The sequence below is a fragment of the Cylas formicarius genome, unplaced genomic scaffold (assembly GCF_029955315.1).
Source record: "Cylas formicarius isolate icCylForm1 unplaced genomic scaffold, icCylForm1.1 PGA_scaffold_6__28_contigs__length_40554024, whole genome shotgun sequence".
NCBI classification, from domain to species: Eukaryota; Metazoa; Arthropoda; class Insecta; order Coleoptera; family Brentidae; genus Cylas; species Cylas formicarius.
This window is the reverse complement of record NW_026844347.1, coordinates 3,892,044-3,912,473: the sequence shown is the minus strand read 5'-3', so window position 1 is coordinate 3,912,473 and position 20,430 is coordinate 3,892,044. Positions and strand designations below refer to the sequence as shown.

At 31.4% G+C, this 20,430-nt stretch overlaps 1 protein-coding gene across 2 annotated transcripts; it reads right to left on the bottom strand.

The window, feature by feature from the left end:
• Nucleotides 1-4,099: 4,099 nt before the first annotated feature.
• LOC132703415 (uncharacterized) lies at nt 4,100-19,017 on the bottom strand. Of its 2 annotated transcripts, none has more exons than XM_060672660.1 (10): nt 18,819-19,017; nt 17,329-18,762; nt 12,065-12,284; nt 10,240-10,538; nt 9,758-9,963; nt 8,269-8,489; nt 6,907-7,213; nt 4,824-4,995; nt 4,522-4,752; nt 4,100-4,375 (listed from the first exon to the last, which is right to left on the bottom strand). In XM_060672660.1, exons 2-10 carry the CDS (start codon nt 18,754-18,756, stop codon nt 4,172-4,174), a joined length of 3,288 nt encoding a protein of 1,095 aa, XP_060528643.1. In that variant the 5' UTR covers nt 18,757-18,762; nt 18,819-19,017; the 3' UTR covers nt 4,100-4,171. The 2 variants fall into 2 exon arrangements, with proteins under 2 accessions (XP_060528643.1, XP_060528644.1); XM_060672661.1 differs by having other exon boundaries at nt 6,907-7,180.
• Between the last annotated feature and the right edge of the window lie 1,413 nt (nt 19,018-20,430).

Sequence of the window (20,430 nt, the reverse complement as noted above, 5' to 3'; positions counted from 1 at the left end):
ATCTTCCTAAAAGTTGAATCTGCTCATTAGACAGGTTGATCTCCTATATTAAAAACACATTAGAAAGCTTAAACTGATTTCCAATTTAATGACACTAAAATATTTTCCAAGGAAAGCAATACAAAGTCTTATGTAGATTATTGATTTATAATGGACGTTTTCCCAGTTTCCTACTGGTTGATTTCTGGGGGTTGGTGAAATCGGAGCATTCTGGCAGTTTTATGAACCAGTATTTTTTTAGCCGTCGAAGCTTTGGAGTTTTCCGTCTTGTGTTTGTAATTAGTATTTACCAATTTACTGTTATTCAATTGTTTTTCAAGACTCAAGACAAGAATTTAGGAGTGGAGGACAAGATATTTGAGAGAAATCCAAGAAATTGACGGTAACAGCAGGAAATGTTCGTTGGATGTACCGATTCCGCAGGGCAAACGAATTATCATACTACATGCGAGCTATGAAGCCATTATTGGCAGTTCGGGAAAGTTTGATAAGAAGTATAATGTGGACAAGTTGGCCATAGAGTGGGTATTTAAAGGTCTCCGTCTCCCAGCATATCACTGCAATTTTAATCCGATAGAACTGATTTGGGGGCAGCTGAAACCTAGTTTAAGAAGAAGTAGTTTAAAAAAAAATTGGTTCTGGGGCAATAGAATTAATGAGAAGTGAAGTAGAACAAATATCTGCTTCTAGTTGGAAAAAATGTGTAGAATATGCCTTCGCAGAAGAAAATGTTTAGAGAAGTAGACTAATTCCAGAATTAATTATTAATGTGCAGAGCGAGTCCAGTGACAATAGTGATTATTTTGATGTAGAATAACTTATTTTTATAAATATTCTATCATTGTTTTATTGCTAAATTTACTGCTTTGTTTATATTTATAATAAACATTTTAAAGTAAGAATGGATTTTTCACTGCATAGACTAGACTGCAATAATAATCGAGGAATCTCAGCGATGAAACTCTACACAAATCCGTCAGTTTTCAGCATTTGTATGAACGAAGTACTGAAGTACGGTTCTGGAACGTTATTGTGAAATTGAGGATCTATTTCTTGAGGGTTACAAAGAGCGAGGTAGGCCTGCGGTTAGACATTCATCAAAAATTTACCAAAGTTAAATACGGGATTATGTCTTAAAAACGGTATATCGGTTGGAGAGCTCTATGTGTGCAGGATAACTCACCGGCAACTGCAAGGATGTTAAGTAAAAAGTAAGGATATTATTTAAATAAAAGAAGAAAACAAAATTTTTAAAATATAGTAATATCAATACAAATGACTATTCCGATTATGGTGGAAATAGATAACTTGCTTAAATTAAAGAGGATATTTATACAGATTTACAAAGATGTTACAAATACAAACATGTTAGATAAACGTCACTGTATCTATTGAGTTTGTTATGGCACAAACGGAGCGCAAATCGTTAATAAAAGATTTGAATGAAGAACTTTTACTCAGTGGCGCGTGACGTGACCCTCAGACCTAACAAACTTCGAAATACCATCAGTGTTTAAAATCTACAGAAAACAACATCCGATCGCTCTAAAATTCCTGACTAGAGTTTCGGGAAACGAATAAAGTAAATTTTTTATTAAAAGAGGAAACACACATAAACCGCACTAGGTAGGTAAAAGGATACAAAAAAAGAAAAAAAACAATAGGTAGTTCCTGAAAGTATTACACTTCTTCAGTCAGATAAATTACACAGAATCCTAATTTTTGACACACTGTTTTAATTTTTCACTATTGATATTACCAATCAGATGCCTGTCCAGAATATTATTCCAATTACACTAAGAAATAAACCAGATAACCAAAACATCTACATAAAAATTGCATCTATTAGAGGCAGATCGGAAATAAGTAGGAAAAGTTTTTAAAGCTGGCAATATCAACAAAATATTGCCAGCGGATTATCTTAACACCAAGCGATAGATAGTTCGCTGACCTGGGAACAGAGTGGATGGGGAGTGTGTAGCTTGGCAAATCGTTTGGCAATATGGTAACAGTTTCCGGCTCGGAGTCGGTAAATTTGCGCACATCAAAGAAAAAGGACGCTTGTCTCATTGTTCGTGCAGTCATCCACACATTATTTGGAGTTTGGGTTGCCAGCGGCAACCGTTATGTTTGTAAACGTTTTATCTCTTAAACAAATGATGGAATGTCTGGACGAACTGTTTTGCTAGAATCGGCAGTTGGCATTAATATCTAAGCCCCTTGAATATTTATTTTTTAATTTATAGCATGTAGGAAATGTCTTATTTGAACCAAATAAAACTATCTCACACAAAAACCTACGACCTGGTTGCAGGTCGCATTTAAAATATGAAGATGGAATGCGACCAAAAAAACCTAATAGTGTTTAAGGGTATTGCTACAGAATGACAAAATAATCAAAATAAATAGGAACTAAAAGTTCAGATTTTCACGAAATTATATATTTTGACATGACAATTGTTTCGACAACACCGTATCTTTATCAAATGTCAAACATGTGAAAATATATAATTTTGTAAAAATCTGATATTTTAGTTCTTATTCATTTTGATAAATGGATTATCATCAAGAAAAAGCCACCTCAGTTCAATATTTGACAAAATAATGACAAACATTGAGTATAAAATGGCTTTTCTTTAAACACTCTGTCCATACCTAAAACTTAAATTTAAATAAAAATGTTTTTCATAACATCGTTTCTTCCCCTGAAGATTTAAGCTACAATTAAATTGATGATTTTGATGCGATGTGTATAGAGATTCCGTAAAAACAATAATTGATTTTTTTCTATGGGCAGCCATCTCCAAGAAATCGACTGCCGAGCCACTACTGGAAATTTCAGATATCAAAAAAAGTCTAACCAAATATCTAAGTTGACTTTTAATTAAAATTATGTCCAAACTCTTTCGGAAATCAACAAAAATCTAAGTCCACAATAAATATAAAAAACCATGAATTTGGCTATACGAGATTTTTACTTGTGTATTTTATTTTACAATTGCTCAATTCACCTACTGGTATTAGCAAAAAAAGTACATAAGATATTAAACTAGTAATTTATTTTATAAATGAAATATCGATAATTATATTTTTGACATTTCTAAAATACAACAAATACAAAAAAAACAATTAGGTATCAGCAGAGAAACCTGAGAATGAATAGAACAAATGATGTTTGGTACTTTTAAAGTATCTAATGATTTAAACAGAGTCTTGGTTAATAATAAACTTTTAAAATTCGACAACTTTTACCCCCCACCCCCTCACCAAGAAAAAAATTGCACAGGAATACGTCAAAAATTGTCTGTATATATTACTCAAAATGTTCAAGAAAGGCTACAATATATCGTAAGATTCTATTTTAAAGAATTGTGACCAAATTATTTTAGAAAATCAATACCTCTCTCCATCAAGTAAAAATTAATGAAACCGTCCAGTTGCTCATAATAATTGCAGTTAGCATTGGTGCCATTTGGCAATACTTAACAACAAAATATATTTTTTTAAACATGAAAAATGCATTAACTAGGTAAAAGGTAAAAGGAACAACGCGCTACGTGATGTTAATTATGGGAATTACATTTTGACTCACTTGTTTTTAAGACCAAAATCTTTAATCCAAGTTAAAGTTGAAATAAGGCTTAGTTTTATATGTGCAAAACAGTTGTTTATTACAAGCAGCTGTAACTTTCCATGACGTCCAACCACCAATTCAACTTATGTTTGAACTGTATCCCAGGTTAGCACAAACCTTCGTCGTCCCTTCAGCACCGAAGACCTAGCAATCGAGATCCTATAAGATTTACTTGTGGTAATTAACTGAAAATTATACAAATACTCTTTTTTATTGACTTTCCCTTTGTCCGTATTGGTATATACTTTTATTTAAAAAATTATCATGATCCGTTATAATATATGTCATGCCTGAATCATTGTAACGCCAGCTTAACGGATACCAATACAAATACACCCGTCACTCTTAGAAGTTATCGTTTACTTTAATTATCAAAATCTTAATCATTTTATCTAAGGTATTCTGTATTCCTTTGGTGATGCGCAGAAAGGGAATTTCATTTTCCTTTAAAGTAAACCATGTATACTGCATTATAGTATTATTTATTAACATACAAAAATATATATAATGTACCTAAACAATTATTTTAATTTCAGTCTATCTGTTCCATTCCAGCAGTTTGTCTAAAATAATATTACAATCGTCTGAACTATACAGTCTAATTTTCTTGTCAAATTCTTCCAAACTTTTGGGATTTTGCAATGCTGAATCTATAAATGCATGGAACATGCATGTTTCAGTGAACATATTCAAAAAGCGTTTTGTCCCTTTTCCCTTCGTATTTTTCAAAAATTCTGCTTTCTGCAACAGGAAAATTTTTAATTAACAGTGGCACAGAAATACAAAAATGCTACTTAGATTTATTCATTATAAAATAGCTGTTCTTGCCCGCACCTTATTGCTTAACCTCAGCTAACATAAACAACAAACAAAACTCAAAAACTCACCAAAAAAGTGCCATCAACTAAAAACTCTTTATAATTTTTCAAACAAAAAATGAATACTTGTAAATAAGCATCCGCCAAATAAACTGACTGCACATAGTCCATTGCGGTTGCTGCTCTATTTGCTAGAGCAATACCTCTCTTCCAAACCTTTTGCATACCGCTACTTAATATTTTCATTTCGTCCCCTTCTTCCATCAGGACGGTATTAGTATCCAGATTGACTACGATCCCCTAAAAATATTTTTCATGATACCTTAACCTGTCCCTCTGCCTCATTTGGCTATTAATTAACAAAAACTTACATTCTCAATTTTTCGTTCAATAACGGCTTCCTTGGAAAGAACACCACAAATCACAGGGGTTGGGCTCTCTACAATATCCCAAAGCGATTCCGGAAGGATCGGAATTAATGTGTGATACCAAGTAAATGGATACAATATACTTTGCAGTGAATCGACACACGAAGATAGTTTGCTGAAAATCAAAAGGATAAAATTTGCAAACCAAGGTCTTAAAATTTAATTTATTGAAATATGACACCTTCAACTAACTAAACTCAATTATGAGAAAAGCAAAAATTCATTAGATAATATCTGGTGATGTTATGAACAAAAAAACAGAATTAAATAGTATTCCCTGACAAACCTTTACTTTAACTAATAATGTAGTAAAAAAACCCAACGGACGTCAGTTCAGTTTAAATTAGACTTCGCTGTAATTTAGTTTTTCCACGAATTGCATAATAGTTTCTTCACGATGCAGTATTTCGCATGCATAGATCAATTGTACGTCCAGTTTAATAACATGATCTGCCTGGGTCACCAACTACAGCCCAAAAGCTAAAATTCTCAAATTTTCCTGCTGTACCCGATAACTAGTTTTCGAATTTAAAATCTACATTCAAAATACCCATATTAATTTCATGTTATACGCAATAGCCTCGAGCATTTTACCTAATTAATTATAGTAAACAATGCGCGACATGAATTGAATCGATTTTATCAGATGTAAGTTATTTATAAGTATAGCTCGCTCTTTTCAGAACTAAGGGCTTATATGAATATATGAATATATTTTGTTTTGCAAATCAGCTGTGTCCATTTTTTGTTATTATTGCGGAGTATACCAATTACTATTACAAATACGGCGATGCGGACTTCACAATACTGTGCTCGAAACAAAAGAAGACGTTTTTAAAACTCCTAGCTGGCTTTCTTTTGAGATACAGGAAAAAACAACAAATTTGGCAATTTCAGTTACGCTTTGTATTTTCAACACCCTGTCCCGTAATGAGATGAAAATCATCAAAAATCATTTTGCTTAGAATCCAGTGGCGTACCGACATTTTTTCACATACGACCTAAATTTGTTTTTTTAATGGGACGCACTATATTTTTTTCACAATTTGATTGCGCTTTTCAAAAATGTATAATTTTCTAAATATATTACTCCAAATAAACAAATGTTTTGATCAAAGCTTTATATATATTGTAAATAAAATAAAAAAAAATAAAATTTTATGGTTCTCTCCAATATCAATACAGAAAACATTGTTTTCCATATAAAGTTTAATTTATTAGATTAAATTAAATTTTTGGACACCATATACCATATGTGATTGTTTGTCACTAAATTTACCATACACGCTTACATATCTTAAATAGGTACTTCTTAGGGATTTATAATACTGAATGCTTAAGATATTACAAACCTTATTAAAACAGGCAATAACTTTTTCACTTCACTTAAGTTTTTTTTAAATTAAATTTTGATACTTTTGCAAATTACATAAGTTCCGAAATTAGGATAAATAAACGTTGGTGCATCCAATTCGTCCTAGCTACACGAAGAAAATACTTAACTAACAAAACTAATTAAATTTAAATGAACACCCAATAAACAAAAAGAAAATAATTTATATAATAAAAATTTGAAAACCCAACAAAGTGAATTGCTACAAGAAAAGTGAGATCATAAGAGAGAAAAATGGATCTTATTTTTTGGTTTCACTACTTAAGCAAAATACACAATCAATCAAAATCCCACTAACAGGAGATTTATTTATATTGTATTTAATTGTGAAAGATCAGGCTCTCAATATTTCCTGCCTACGTTATTACTTGGGATTCATGGGATTGAAGTGGATCACTCCCCTTTCATGAATGACTCACATAAACCAGTATATTTAGTTTCTATAAAATTTGGGAGATCAGTAACACCTTTAACAACATTTTGGTTAACGTAAAAAAACCACAAACAAAAATATGGATCAGCCATTGGACTCATTACAAATACGCATTTTAGCCTCTATGGTCGCATACATTTTTGCAATGTATGCGGCCGATGATGTTTATATGTAGTGGAAAATTTCCAATACGATCTTACCTGATAAACGAACTAATAAAAATAACTTTTCTCTCCAGTAAAAGTGAAGAAAAAACTTTCAACAAAATGTCACTTGGCAAATTATGAAGACTTCTCAAATCAGTGTCCTCATATCGAGTATCAAAATGTAATGTTATTACCAACTCCATCTTTTGCTCCTCATATGCAATATAACTTGGTGCTCTGCAAGATTCTTTCACATCCGCATCTGATATAAATATCCAATCTCCTAGTTTTAATTTGTCGATGTGACTATATTCTCCACTTTTCCTCACTGAAAGAATAAAAATAGGCAACCAAATTGTGCCTGATTGATTCGATGTTGATAATTACTTCGATTTTTCAAAAGAAAAAAGGTTTGCTTTGGTATTTGGGCATAACTATCAATTCTCAACAACTTTTTTTAATATAATTTTACTGTATGATTTGAAATAAGGGTACTATAATATTCTTGTGCAATTTTTATACCGGGTTAGTAAAAATTCAATACCTGCGGATTGTTGAACATGCAGAATTTAAAAATGTTTATAGCAATGTCGCCAGACTTACCACTTTTACGTTACAAGCCAGAGCTTTGCAAACAAAAATTAATAGTGCATTAAATGTAAAATATCAAAATTATTATGCCTGACATAAAAACTGTAGATCTGACAACATTGCTGTTGGCATGTTTGTATCCTGCATGTTCAAAAATACCCAGGTATTGAATTTAACATTTTTGGAGATATTTAAAAGAAATTTTTAAAAGTTTCGGTAAGTTTTACTAACCGGTATGTCAAGACCTATCTTGCGCAACAGTCATGTGTGCATTTAAAATGTATTAATTTTCGACAGTCATTGAATTTTGATCTAGCAATTAATACAAAAATTGTGCGATATGTTGAACACTTAAGTGAACATACTACATAATATCCCACTTGTGGGCAGACATAATCTATTGAAAAACCGTCGTAGGCCAACCAGATGAAACCGAATACAGGATAAAATGAATTTAAAGGTTTTATCTATGCCGATTAACGCAGGAGTAGCCAATATCAAAAAATTGATCTGCGCATGCACGAGTTATGTCAACCTTCGCATTCAACATTGCCTGGATGTTAATTCGCAATTTTCACTTCGGTTAGTGTTTCTTGAAAATATGACCAAACACTATTAAATTTTGGGGAAAACCCACTTGTGTGTGGACAATGATGTTTAAAAAAATTGTGAATACTGCATGCGCAGAAAATTTCCATAGCAAATGTCCTAAAAGCCCGAGGATACGACTGTACTGTTCTATTTACATGGCTTCCTTATCAATTTATGGAGGAAACAAATCTTTTAACGTATTCAAAATGAAGCTTTGAAAAAAAAAACACTCACCATTTACATAACTAGTCAAATCAACGCTTTCTTCAAATGTACTTTCAGTATTATTCGTATGAAATCCAGGTTCTATTCTCGATAAATTAATTACTATACTTTCACCAGGCTGAGGAAAATTTTTGTTATAAAACTGACTTATTAACTCATCTCTGCGCCAGTTTTGCATACCGTGCCGAGATTCTAACTCTGTAAGTATTTTTTTATAAAACCTAGGTGACCTAAAATATGTCATGAACATGTTAAATGCATAAGAACCAACATAACAAATAAAAAATTGAGAACCCATAATCGGCAATCTGGAAATCAGGTGAAATGAAGCTAAAGCATTTTCAAAATGGCGGCACTTCCGATTGTGGGTCCCAAACAGAACACTCCCGAGAAAACTTTAGACATATTTCATAGATAATGTCTTACAGGGTTATAGCTTTCCCCGTTTGTGTGATATTCAACATCTTCTGTTCTTCAAATGAACTTCCACATATGTATTTCATTATAATTTCAAATAACTTTTTATAAAGTAAATTGCTTACTTTTGCTTATTTAACGACTTTGGTTAATAATTCCAATTTTCAAATTTGAAAAACCACCGAAATCTTTTTTTTCTTCAAATGGAAAATTAACGACTTTGATTAATAATTCCAATATTCAAATTTGAAAACCCACTGATTTTGCTTTCTTCAATTGGAAAACCTGTAGGTTCAGTTTAATCAAAGTTAACTAGAAAGATCCAAGAAAATAGTACACCGATTTTTTTCAAAAACTCGGTGACTTATTTAACTTTGTACAATAAACAAACTGAAACACATCTAACCAACTAACACAGTTAACTCTGATTAACTAAACTAGAAGGTATTTGAATAGCAATATTTTAAAAACTATAAATACTTAAAATATATATTAAGTTATTTAATTAATAATTAATATAATTAATTCTAAATAAATTTCAAAAAAAAAAATTTCAGCGGTTTTTTCAATTTTATTGCAATGGTTATTTTTCCGACCAACTGACTGTTATAAATGATTCCGTATGTGAACAATATACAGATACCCTTCTGCTTGCAAACAAATATCTAAAATACATTAATATGTCAATAATATATAGGGTGTTCTAATAAACAAGCCGGTTGAGACACAATTCCGTTCATCTCAAAAATATTTTAGCTGGATGTATCCCAATCCGAAATTTTCACATTTTTGACAAGTCTATTTTGCGAGCCTTTAGCTGCTTGCATATCTACAGCTTGCCTATGTTAAGTTTGCAGTATACGAAAAAATATTAATTTTATATAAAGAATAATAAATTCAGTAACCAATCCAAACAAAAAACACCTTTGACAACAAAAACTGCTCAGCGTCCTACAAATGTGGAAATTCGTAGATGGAGTTGGAGTTGAGAGGAGTTGGAGTTGGAAGACAATGGAAGTTTCAAATACACAGAAATACTCAGAATCAGATATTGTCCACCTTCAGGGAAACACGAACTTACCTGTTCTTACTAAGTATACAATATGCTAATGGTAAACAGCGAACCGAACCCTCGGGCAGAACCCGACGGCAATAACCAAACATTCTTTCGCCTGTTTGATTAGTTATGAGCAAAGAATAAGTCTGAGCTGCGCTGGAACAATCCAGTGGTGGGCAGTTTGAATTTTCAGGAAAACATAATTGTTCTATTTCTGGTGGAATTGCGACCTAAAATAATATTGTAGAGAGTTCATATAATACTAACTGGAAGAAAATTTTGGGCCTTAATGAAATGGGATTGGTATTTGGTACCTCACACTTGGTGGCTTATTAAAACCATCTCTCTATTGTTTACTTCAAATGGAATTCCGTAAGTAACATTAATTTTATTGATTGAAAAGCAATGTTGATAGACTGACATGGAACTGATTAACAATTGTTGAAAAGGAAAAGACTAGGAAAGACCACACTGTGAGACACCCAGTATTACACTATCATACTTACATGAGCTGGAAATTTAAATTTAATTTGTGCACAATCCTTAACTTTTTCAATGACCAAACAACAATAAAACAGAGTGTTCTTATTAATTTTTGGTGTACAATACTTTGGTGCTGTCTTGCTGTAGGTTTGAAATTTTGTTATTAAATCAGACACTCTACTACTTTCACCTTCGAGGTTCTCTATATCCGAATCGCCGCTCCCAAATTTTTCATTTTTAAAGCTATGATCTAGCGCAAGTTTAAGAGAACTTTTTAATTGCTCAATGCGGGTTGAACTGTCTCCATTAACCTGGACATCGTCTAAAAAAATTAAAAACAATACTTTACTGTCAACATTAATAACTCTCTTATCAATCATAAGCAGATACAAAAATAAAACATTAAATATTCTTTTTGTTTTCTTCCTAATCCAAAGATTATGAATAATCATGATGTCATACTTTTTGACCCTCCCCCTTTATGTGTCAGTCATAGATGGTCACTGGGAGAACAAATTAATCGATTTAAAGTTATAAATTCTGATGTAAGCAGGAGTAAAATGAAGCTATCAAATATTTTCCAACATGAAGTCACCTTACTTCTTCTCCATTCTTTAAATTAACATAATAAACGTCTTTTTCTCATTAAAACTAAAAATAAAATATACAACATATAATATGAAAATATAATAATAAAACAATATGATAATTAAAAAATCACATAGTTACTACATATATAGTAAGCAGCCTATGCCCATAATACATCAATTTATGAAGGGACGATGAAATAAAAAATTAAGATAGCAATTAAAATCTCATTTTCGCCCAATAAGACCTAGCGGCGTTCTACAATGAACGTAGTCCCTGTATATATTTAAAAATTAATAATTAAAACTTGCATATGATTAATAAACCACTGACCGAAGATTATTAACATATTGGGTAATCCCAGAGATAAAATTGACACCTTAGAAAGGAGTGGCATAGTTCAATAAATGTTTCGCTCATTGATAAGTTTAAAATGTATTATTATATGTACAGAGTGTTTCCATTTTAGAGGACAAGTAAAAATTTTTTTATTTTAAATACAGCAAAACCTGTTGGAGACCACTTTCAAGAAACCAATTCCTAATTTAAAAACCAGCGCATCCCTTAAATTCTGTGTTTTCCTTTTAAGCGACCACACCTCCTAAACGACCAACATCCGATTGCCGAATGCTGCTCGCTACTGGGGGATTCTACTGCAGAAAATCCTGTATGTAAAATAATTTCTGAATTCCTCGGAAAATTCTAGACAGATTTCACATATAATGTAAATTTAAAGTTTCTGAAATTTTTTTTGCTAATATTTTGAGTTTTTGAAACAGAACACCTAATAAAAAGTCACAATTATTTTAAATGCTAAATATGATAATAAACATAATAACATAATAAAGTGACTAATTTTCAAATAGAACAAATCAGAAAAGTAACTCTATATCAGAATACCAAAATGTAGATAGATTTATTTAAGTTTTACTAAACAATTGGACTTTTAAATAATATACGAAATCAGTATTTTATAGAAAAATTAAAAATGCCTGTTAAAATAAACAACCAGTGTAGGAATTTATTTAGAAAAATGTACCACCAATTTAATGTATCTAAGCCACTGAGACATCTGAAACGTTTCTATAAATCCACATGCCCAATTTCCCTCCATATATGCATGGAGAAAGGAAGACCACTAAAGATAAAGGTTCCATTTTTTGTTTGTTTTGTTTCATTTTTATAAGTTAAAAATTAAATTTGTCAAGCATTTTAGACAAATAGGTGCTTGTGAGTAAGCAAAATAGAGCAGGTGCTTACTAGTTAGAATGTCATTTTTTTCCAATTTATGCAGTGAAGAACTGGTGCCGCCTGTTTGGTTTTTCGCAATCTGAGACTTTACCGAGTCTCGCATTTTCAATGTGTCAAATGCTTCGATAAGATGACGAATTTTCGTATGTGCATCGTCAGTGGCTGGGGCAGCATTTCGGTCAAAGTCAGACTCACACACCGAGAAAGGGGCGTCCTTCAAATCCGACATCTGTAAAAAAACAACTTTCAACAGAACGCCATAAACAAACAAATATTTAGAGACACCAAAATATTCAATTCTGTATCTTATATTAAATAATATGAGTTCGTTCTTTTAATCATACGACTCCACGCAGCGACCCAAATATAATTTTAAAAATACATCAGACTGGAAACACATATTTACATAATAGTGATGTTTCAGTAGGTAGGAAATACCGCAATTGTACACTATTTTGAAATATGTTTTAATAAGTGCGCATTTATAATGTAATAAATAGACCTTAAGTTAATATAGTCGAATGGATTACCAAGGAAGTACTCCTATGTAATTATTTCCTAAGTAATATTCGTGATTATTAATTATTTTGAAAAATATTGCTTATCGGTATTTTGTAAAGCACAATTAAGTTAGAACAACAAATTTTCATATTTTCAGTTATTTATTGATTTATGACGAGTGTTTGGGCAACACCGAGCCTTTATCAAATACAAAATATGACAAAATATTCCAAAATCTCTATATATTAAACCGGTATTAAAAGATTCTTAGTTACAGTTGTAGCTTTATAAATTTACATTTTGCAACAAAAACAATTTAACAGACCCATTTAAATCCAATTAATTATTAATTAATCTCCATAGCATTATGTAAAATGTTAAAAAGCGAAAAACTAAATTTTATATTATTTTTTATATTAAGTTGTATTAAGTGTTATTGAAAATGATTAATGAAAATGAATATTACGGAAGACCGATAGGTATAGCAACAATAGCAAAACACAATATAGTTATTAGAAACAAGGTACCTGTTTAAAAATAAATAATAAATAAGCAGATTGAAAGACACAGATAATATAAAAACGTGTTTTTATTGTAACATTTTCTATTTTTTCCTAATCCGCAAGTAATATATAACTCAAGTTTTGAGGTTGACTATTGAATTTCGCTAGATATATTGCTACTCTAGAGAACCTTTCCTAACCTTTATTTTGGAGTTACCCTTAACGGAATCAGAAATCTATTAGTATTAACAGTGTAAATGCACCTTTAAAATCAAAATGTATTATTTGTTTTCTATCTTACTGAGTTATTATATAACTATAAGATACAAATTGGATAAATAACCGAATTGAGCACCTACAAGAGAAATAAATAAATGATGTTCGACGACATCAGAATATTACAATTGAACTACTCAGTGAGGAGAAGGAAATCCATCTGCAAATGGACGAATCAGCAGAAAAACTAAAGAACACTTATGTAGTTATATGAAAGGAGTTAATGTTTGGGCCATTTTATTCTAGGTAATAATTGGTATAATGTATTTACTGTATTAGTGTTTTCTAATTTAAAAATTACTACATCACGGAACCAAAGATCTGAATAAACGTGTACTCAAGAAAATTTTTATATTTAGTTTTTTTTAATTAACAGTTTAAAATTTTACGAAAAAAATTAAATTAATTCTCCAAAAATACAGGTAAGGTTATAAATGATTGCGTTATTTAATGGCATCCATTATTAATTGGTGGTCCTTGTGAAAGTCAAATATTTTTGAGTACCTCAACCCCTGCATTTTAAATTTGTATGACAAATAATTGCACTTACGAAAAACCAAAGGCGGAATAAATTAAAATCCAAACCTTGGAAAAGTTAGAGAGTAAACCATATTTAAATAGGCGTTTTTAAATCACATGCACATGTTATGAACAGCAAAAAAATTATATGTGACTTACCTCGTATGAATCGCATTTATTCAATGATCTTCAATTCATATTTTATTTTATATTAAATAAATTACATTTAAAAAAAATGAATTGTACTTATAAAATAGATTAACTAAACATTTATCTGGAATCGACAGTATGTAAGTCCATTCGCAAGACTGAAATGCATTTATCCTTGAATGTATTGGGAATTACCGCGAAATATCACCGACAAACTTAAATAAACTGTAAACTGGGATAACATGAACACAAAGATTGAAGAAATAAATTGCTTGCCGAGTTAGTTATGTAGGCATATTTTTTTTGATTTACATTGTGTTTAATCTCTCCTTTTTTTCATCGCGAAGGGTTGTTGCAGCTATAACATCAAAAGCATTATTTTACATTATAAAAATTGAAAACATGGAAATATTTTACTATTAAATATAAATATGGTATAAAGAACTTGAATTTAATTAATTCAATATAACGTAAAAAGTAATGTTTATTTTGCTGGATATACCAAACATATATATACCTCACAAATAACTGTGCACATTTTTACAAATCTTGGTTAATAAATCTTATATTGTCTAAAAATATCTACTTCAGGCATCCTTCGTACTAGTAAACACTTTTACCAGGCGTGCCGATTTTTTTGTTAAATCAGAACAAAATTTATTGAGATAAATAAAAAGGCCAGATTAGGGCAACGTTAGATCACACCCTGAGAATTTTAAGTTTTTGTATCAGAATAACAGATAATACTAAGTTAAATGAGCGTTTATTCATTCACTTTATGTACTCGTAAGTTATTTTCTTTAAATGAATAAATATTTGTTACTCATGTGATATATACAAAACTTTATTCCAATTTGATGAAAAATTAAATAACGGTAGTATATTAAGCAATAAGTTTTGAACATCTCGTATTTTCAGCTGCATTAATAAAAAATCTAAATATGACTATATAAATAAAGGATTTGCATTTATATGACATGAAAGTTTCATTGTCCCTAAACTAGCTAGATCATAAAGTATCATCAACAACTCGGACATTCTGGTATTAAAAAATACGAAGCGAGTTTGCTTTTTGGTTTTTGTTTAATAAACGAGTGCCTGAACAAGTTTATCAACCTGTTGCAGAGGTACTATACGTTTCTAAAACAAATTAGTTTTTCAGAGTGACGTGTAACATGATTATCAGAACTGCGAAAAGTACTGCTCCCCGAAATAAGTAATGGCAAAAAAAGGGAGTCAGAGAAAGTAACTGCGCCGGCTAAGATACATAAAAATAGGGAATTAGTGCTATGGAGAGCAGATGTGTCCTGCAGTCAGGCAGGGGTTAATAGACAATCAGAATTATGTTGCAACGAAGTTGCTGGGTAGTGACAAAGTAAAAATTTAGGAGCATAAAGAGCCTTAAAGGTTATAGAAATGTAAAAACAATAGTAGCCATTGACACATTAAGACGGCATTGTAGAATTGCAATAGTAATTCGAAGTTTGACAATGAATAATAATTGAATGAATCTGACAGCTGTCAGATAAAGTCGCAGTTTCCAAAATTTGTTAGCAGGGTACTGCTGTTTTAATTTGTTGGTAGAGTGATGCCGTTATCAACTCTTACTCAACGTATGGGCAGGGTGCTGCTGTTATTATTTACATATCATACGGGCAGATTACTGCTGTTGTCTAGTGTAAATATCACCAGGTTGCTGCCGAATGTAATAGTTTGTTTCTGTGTACGTAACTGTGTGATGGTTAGAATCAGTACGCAATTTCGTTGTTCTCGTCAAATGCTATGAATCCGTATGTATATGACGAATCATAGTATCAGAACCAGCGAATAGCCGAATAGATATGCAAATGTTGTGATATTGATACTGTACGCATAAACTGTTTCAGCACTAAATATGTTCCATAACGCCGACGAATATTTACATTAGAGCTAATCGAACTGGTTTTGTTTAAAGTTAACTCTCGAACGATATTAATTCAGTAATTAACATGAAAATGTTATCAGGGACTTCTTTTGTAGGATGCATAAATGCACGTTGTATTTCGATAATAAATTATTAAACGTATTAACCCGGGCCTCCACCAAAGCAACTTTTGTAGGCGATCGCGTTGCCAACTAGTGTTGCTGAAAATTCAGTAAAGTCGACGACACTTTCTTGGGTATATTTAAGTATATTTTGTCACTTGTACGTGCGGTTTACAATGCTTCATTTTGTTTACTTACCTTCAAGTTGTAAATGAATTTTGTATGGAGTGGACCAGTGAAAAAACCAGAATACTTATAGACAAATATCAGTCCCACAAAAACAGAAATAAAGAGTAATAAAGCAATTGAGAGGAAAATAAAAAATATTCTTTTATTTTCCACATGTTGCCAAGCACTAAATGAATTTTACCTCTTTAGTCAATAAATGAAATATTTCTTTGATGGACACGATCCACATTTCTCGACTATGTTTATGAATATAAAAATAGGTAACGAAAGTTAGTCACAATGTCGTCGACATGTGTTGCATTAGAGGAGACCCGGGTTTACGTATTATTGCTCGGGACATTATGAATTATATTACAGAATCTCCTTTATAAAGAAGCAAATGTAATTTGCTCTCGGATTTAGATGCGGGAAGTGAAAACAATTGTTTCTATTTACCTTAATTTTTAAATTTATTGCAAAATCTTGCTAAATTTAAAACAATAAAAGTCAATGCGTTAAAAGTTGAGTTGGTCCGTTTTATTAGTTTTTAAAATATTGTTAAAAATACTGTTACATATTTTAAAATATGCAAAATAATCCAGCTACTTTAAAAACTATTGAAATCAAGCTTAAGGAATGGCGACTTCCAGTACGTATTTTCAAACGACTATTCTAGACTTTTCCTAACTTTTTGTCAAATTTTAACAAACGACTACCGTGGCAAACCTTGTATTTTATTGTATGTTGATTATCACCGATTTTATTTCATAGAAATTTAAAATTAATTAAACAATAAATAGAACAAATAAAACAATCATGGGTGATATCAATATCTTTTAATATTAACCGTTCCAGTTTTGTGAAACAAGCATCTCCTGCCAGTATTTAGTTTTGCCAGATTTTGCAATATATAGAACAGAACATTTGCTTCAACTAACCAAACCAATGCAATTTACTTTGGAGATTGCAATAGAGATTATGAATCTACACAAACATATACTATAAAATAAATCAGATATAATAATCTTACTAGGATTGGAGGGCAACCCTCACAATTCAAGATATTGCTACTTATGTATTATAGATTTATAGGATTGACCAAAAAAACTTTTATATTTTCCTATAACTCACCATATAATATAAATTTTTGTTTCCACACGTTTGGTCTTGGTTGGAATCTTTTCGAAGATGACATGGCTCGGCATAGAGAGGTTCCAGGATATTATCTTCTGACACAAAAAATGAGGAACTTGGTTCTTTAATTCTAGCATATGGTGGCTTAGTACAACTTCTTCCATTAAAACAATTAAAACTTCCTAATAAAGACTCAGACATTTGTGGTTTACAACACTTTGTTGGGGTTGTCCTGTGGGTATGTGGCAGTTTTGTCAAGGCACAACTTGATTTACTAGAAAACAAAATACTTTCATCACTATCTTCGCCAGAGGTGCTGTAAATTTCAATATTCTCTTGCCTTCGTACCCTCAACTTGTTATTTTTGAGAGCATTTTCTAATTTATTCAACATATATTTTGGATCAGACTTTTCAAGTTTTTTTGGTACTGGTATCTGATTGGCCACTATTTTGGAGTTAACTATTTTTTCTTCATTTGTTTTTTCAAGTAAAAATGTAGTATTTTTTTGCGAATTATTTGGTGATACTAAACCCAAAGGATGCTGAAATGTTCTAGGAGGCTTCTTAGGTGCAGGACCACATGGTAGTGGTTTTGCCAAAGCAGATTTCAATGAATTAGTCAAACCTGCTGATAAATCAGTTTCCCTTAAAGAATTCAACACCTCCTTTTTATCTGTTAGCTTTAGAGTACTTTTGTTGTATATGTTATCTATTCCATTTTGGTGCACTTCTACAGCTTCCTTTATTTTCTTAACATGTCTCAAAAATTTTGGAATAGGCTCAGTATATAACAGAGATAAATCCAATCCCTCAAGCAAAACATTATCTGAATTATCAATTTTGCTTATTTTTGATATTTGCTGCTCCTTGTGATCTTCATTGTTATATTGGAAATTAAGGGAACTTTTTGATTTGAATAAAATAGGTCTGGTAGCATTTACTGTATTAGAAAATTTGTCATCACTGACAACAGATTTTTGTATCATATTTTTACCAGCATCACAGTTTTTCCCAACATTATTGAATTGTTTAATCTTGTTTTCCAGTAAAGTATTTCTGTTGTACACACCTCTATTGTAGTCACAATTGCTTTCTGAATTTTTGTCCAATCGAAATGCAGGTGTTCTTTTCACATTTCTTCTTGCAGGATCTGACCACTGCCTATTTAAAACTTGCTTATTCGAAGCCTCTGCAGAATTTTGTTTTTTCTGTTTCAGGCTCGGTTTCAAGGAAGTTGCTATAGTCTTATTATTTAACAAATTTACTGGATCCGTTGCTTTTTTATTTTCAATTTCTTCAAACTTACTCCTTATAGATTTAACACGATTTGAATTTTGAGGAGGTTTATACATACTGAATTGCAACAGATGCCCTGTTACATTTAAACATGATGTCCTACATGATCTACTTGCAGGAACTGGCATCAACACCTAGAATTATTGAAAAGACTTTACTAATAAATAGACTTTTCCCACGTTTTATTAACTTTAATTGTAATAATTCATTCCTCTGTAAATGCCATATAAACTAGGAATAAACCAATTTAATATGTTCTAGTTATTCTTCACATTGACAATTCACTTCCCCCCATTTGAAAGTTGTTTCTAATAAGACCATTTATTTATTTTGTAAACACTGGCAAACTTCACATCATCAATACAAAACCGACTTTTACACTGTGATGGAACAACAATATTCCCCAAAACTAACCTGAATTGGAGCTTACCGTTCTATGTTGGCGTATTGCGCTTTATCTATTAAGTAATCGGCCAGAATCTTGAAAATAGTTTTGGTTAGTTTGGTGTTCGAATTTAATTATTTTTAGTTCGAAGTAAAACGGTAAATTAAAGAAGGTAGTTCTGGTTAGTTTATGCATCGTCAATTAATTTTTTGCTGCTGTGACGTCGCTGGCCCACGCGAAATAAATTGCATGGGTTATTTGTAAACCGTTATTTATTCGTACCAAGCGGGACCGAATATTGTAGCCAAAATTCGTAAAAAAAGATATACTTCTGGAATATGGCGTTTTCAAATATCAGGTTGCCCGAAAAGTTTTAAAAGGATCAAAGTTGCATTTCGATTAATCGAAGAATCGTAAACCTAAGGTTTGCCCAATCCCATAAGACCACATTCGCCAAAATTATCGATCGCACGTGGTCGCTTGTGACGTAGCGAAGTCCTTTAACGGGTTTTGTGTATTCTGTCAATGCATTTGAAGGTGTATTAAACCGTTGTATTTTGTGTTCTTTGAACAATTAAAATAATTTAAACTAGTGAGTAGTGCGCTTATGTTTGTGTTAATTGTAATTATGTAAAAAAAACTTGGACAAAATAGCTTTAAGCTTTAACAAATACTTTAAAATTGTATGTGCTTGAGTGGCGAGAACTGAGAAAAACAGTATTTTTAACCTTAAACAAAGACTTGAAAGGTTTGTGTTTGTGCTGCTTATTAGCGGTGTTATTAGTTAGGAGGTAAGCTCAAAATATTGCACATAATAAAGGTAACCTTTACCTTTTTCAGTGGGATAAGTTAAATCAAACGCGATGGAACGAGATGTGCCATGTATGGGTGCAATAACAACTATTTTAATGAAAAAGCAAGTTCTCGAAAATGTAGTTTTCATCGCTTTCGCAAAGGGATGAAAACTACTGATCTAGTATCCCGAACTATTCGGAATGAGTGAATAGTTCGATGTAGAAGAGAGGACAAACTTAATCCAGATAAAAGCTATGTCTGCCCAGTTCATTTTACTGAAAATGATTACGAAAGAGACTTACAAAATGAGTTATTAGGTTTTTTTTTGTCTTGGGTAATTTAAATTTTAGGTTTACCTTTAAAAAAAAATTCTAGAAAAACTGCTCTTCCCACCCTATTATTATTTAATCAGAAGCCACCAACAGAAGTAGGATTATCTAGATCAAAAAGACTTCATTCCAAAAATGCCAAAAAAGGAGCACAGCAGTTATTGTCTGAGCTTTTAGCAACATTGAATGCCACAAGTGAAATTCTAGAGAAAAATCCATCTCCAGAACCCATCTCCTAAACCCAAATAATGAATTATAAAGCTAAGTATGAAACCTGCAGAAAAAAAATAGAA

What these genes read in the sequence shown, in the direction of transcription:
- LOC132703415 (XM_060672660.1), bottom strand. Translation starts at nt 18,756, where the DNA reads ATGCCAGTTCCTGCAAGTAGATCATGTAGGACATCATGTTTAAATGTA. An exon ending in ACAAAAATTTATATTATATG is followed by an intron (nt 12,285 to 17,328) that starts GTGAGTTATAGG and finishes GTTTTTTTACAG; the next exon opens with ATGTCGGATTTGAAGGACGC. An exon ending in TTGAACGAAAAATTGAGAAT is followed by an intron (nt 4,753 to 4,823) that starts GTAAGTTTTTGT and finishes AAATATTTTTAG; the next exon opens with GGGATCGTAGTCAATCTGGA.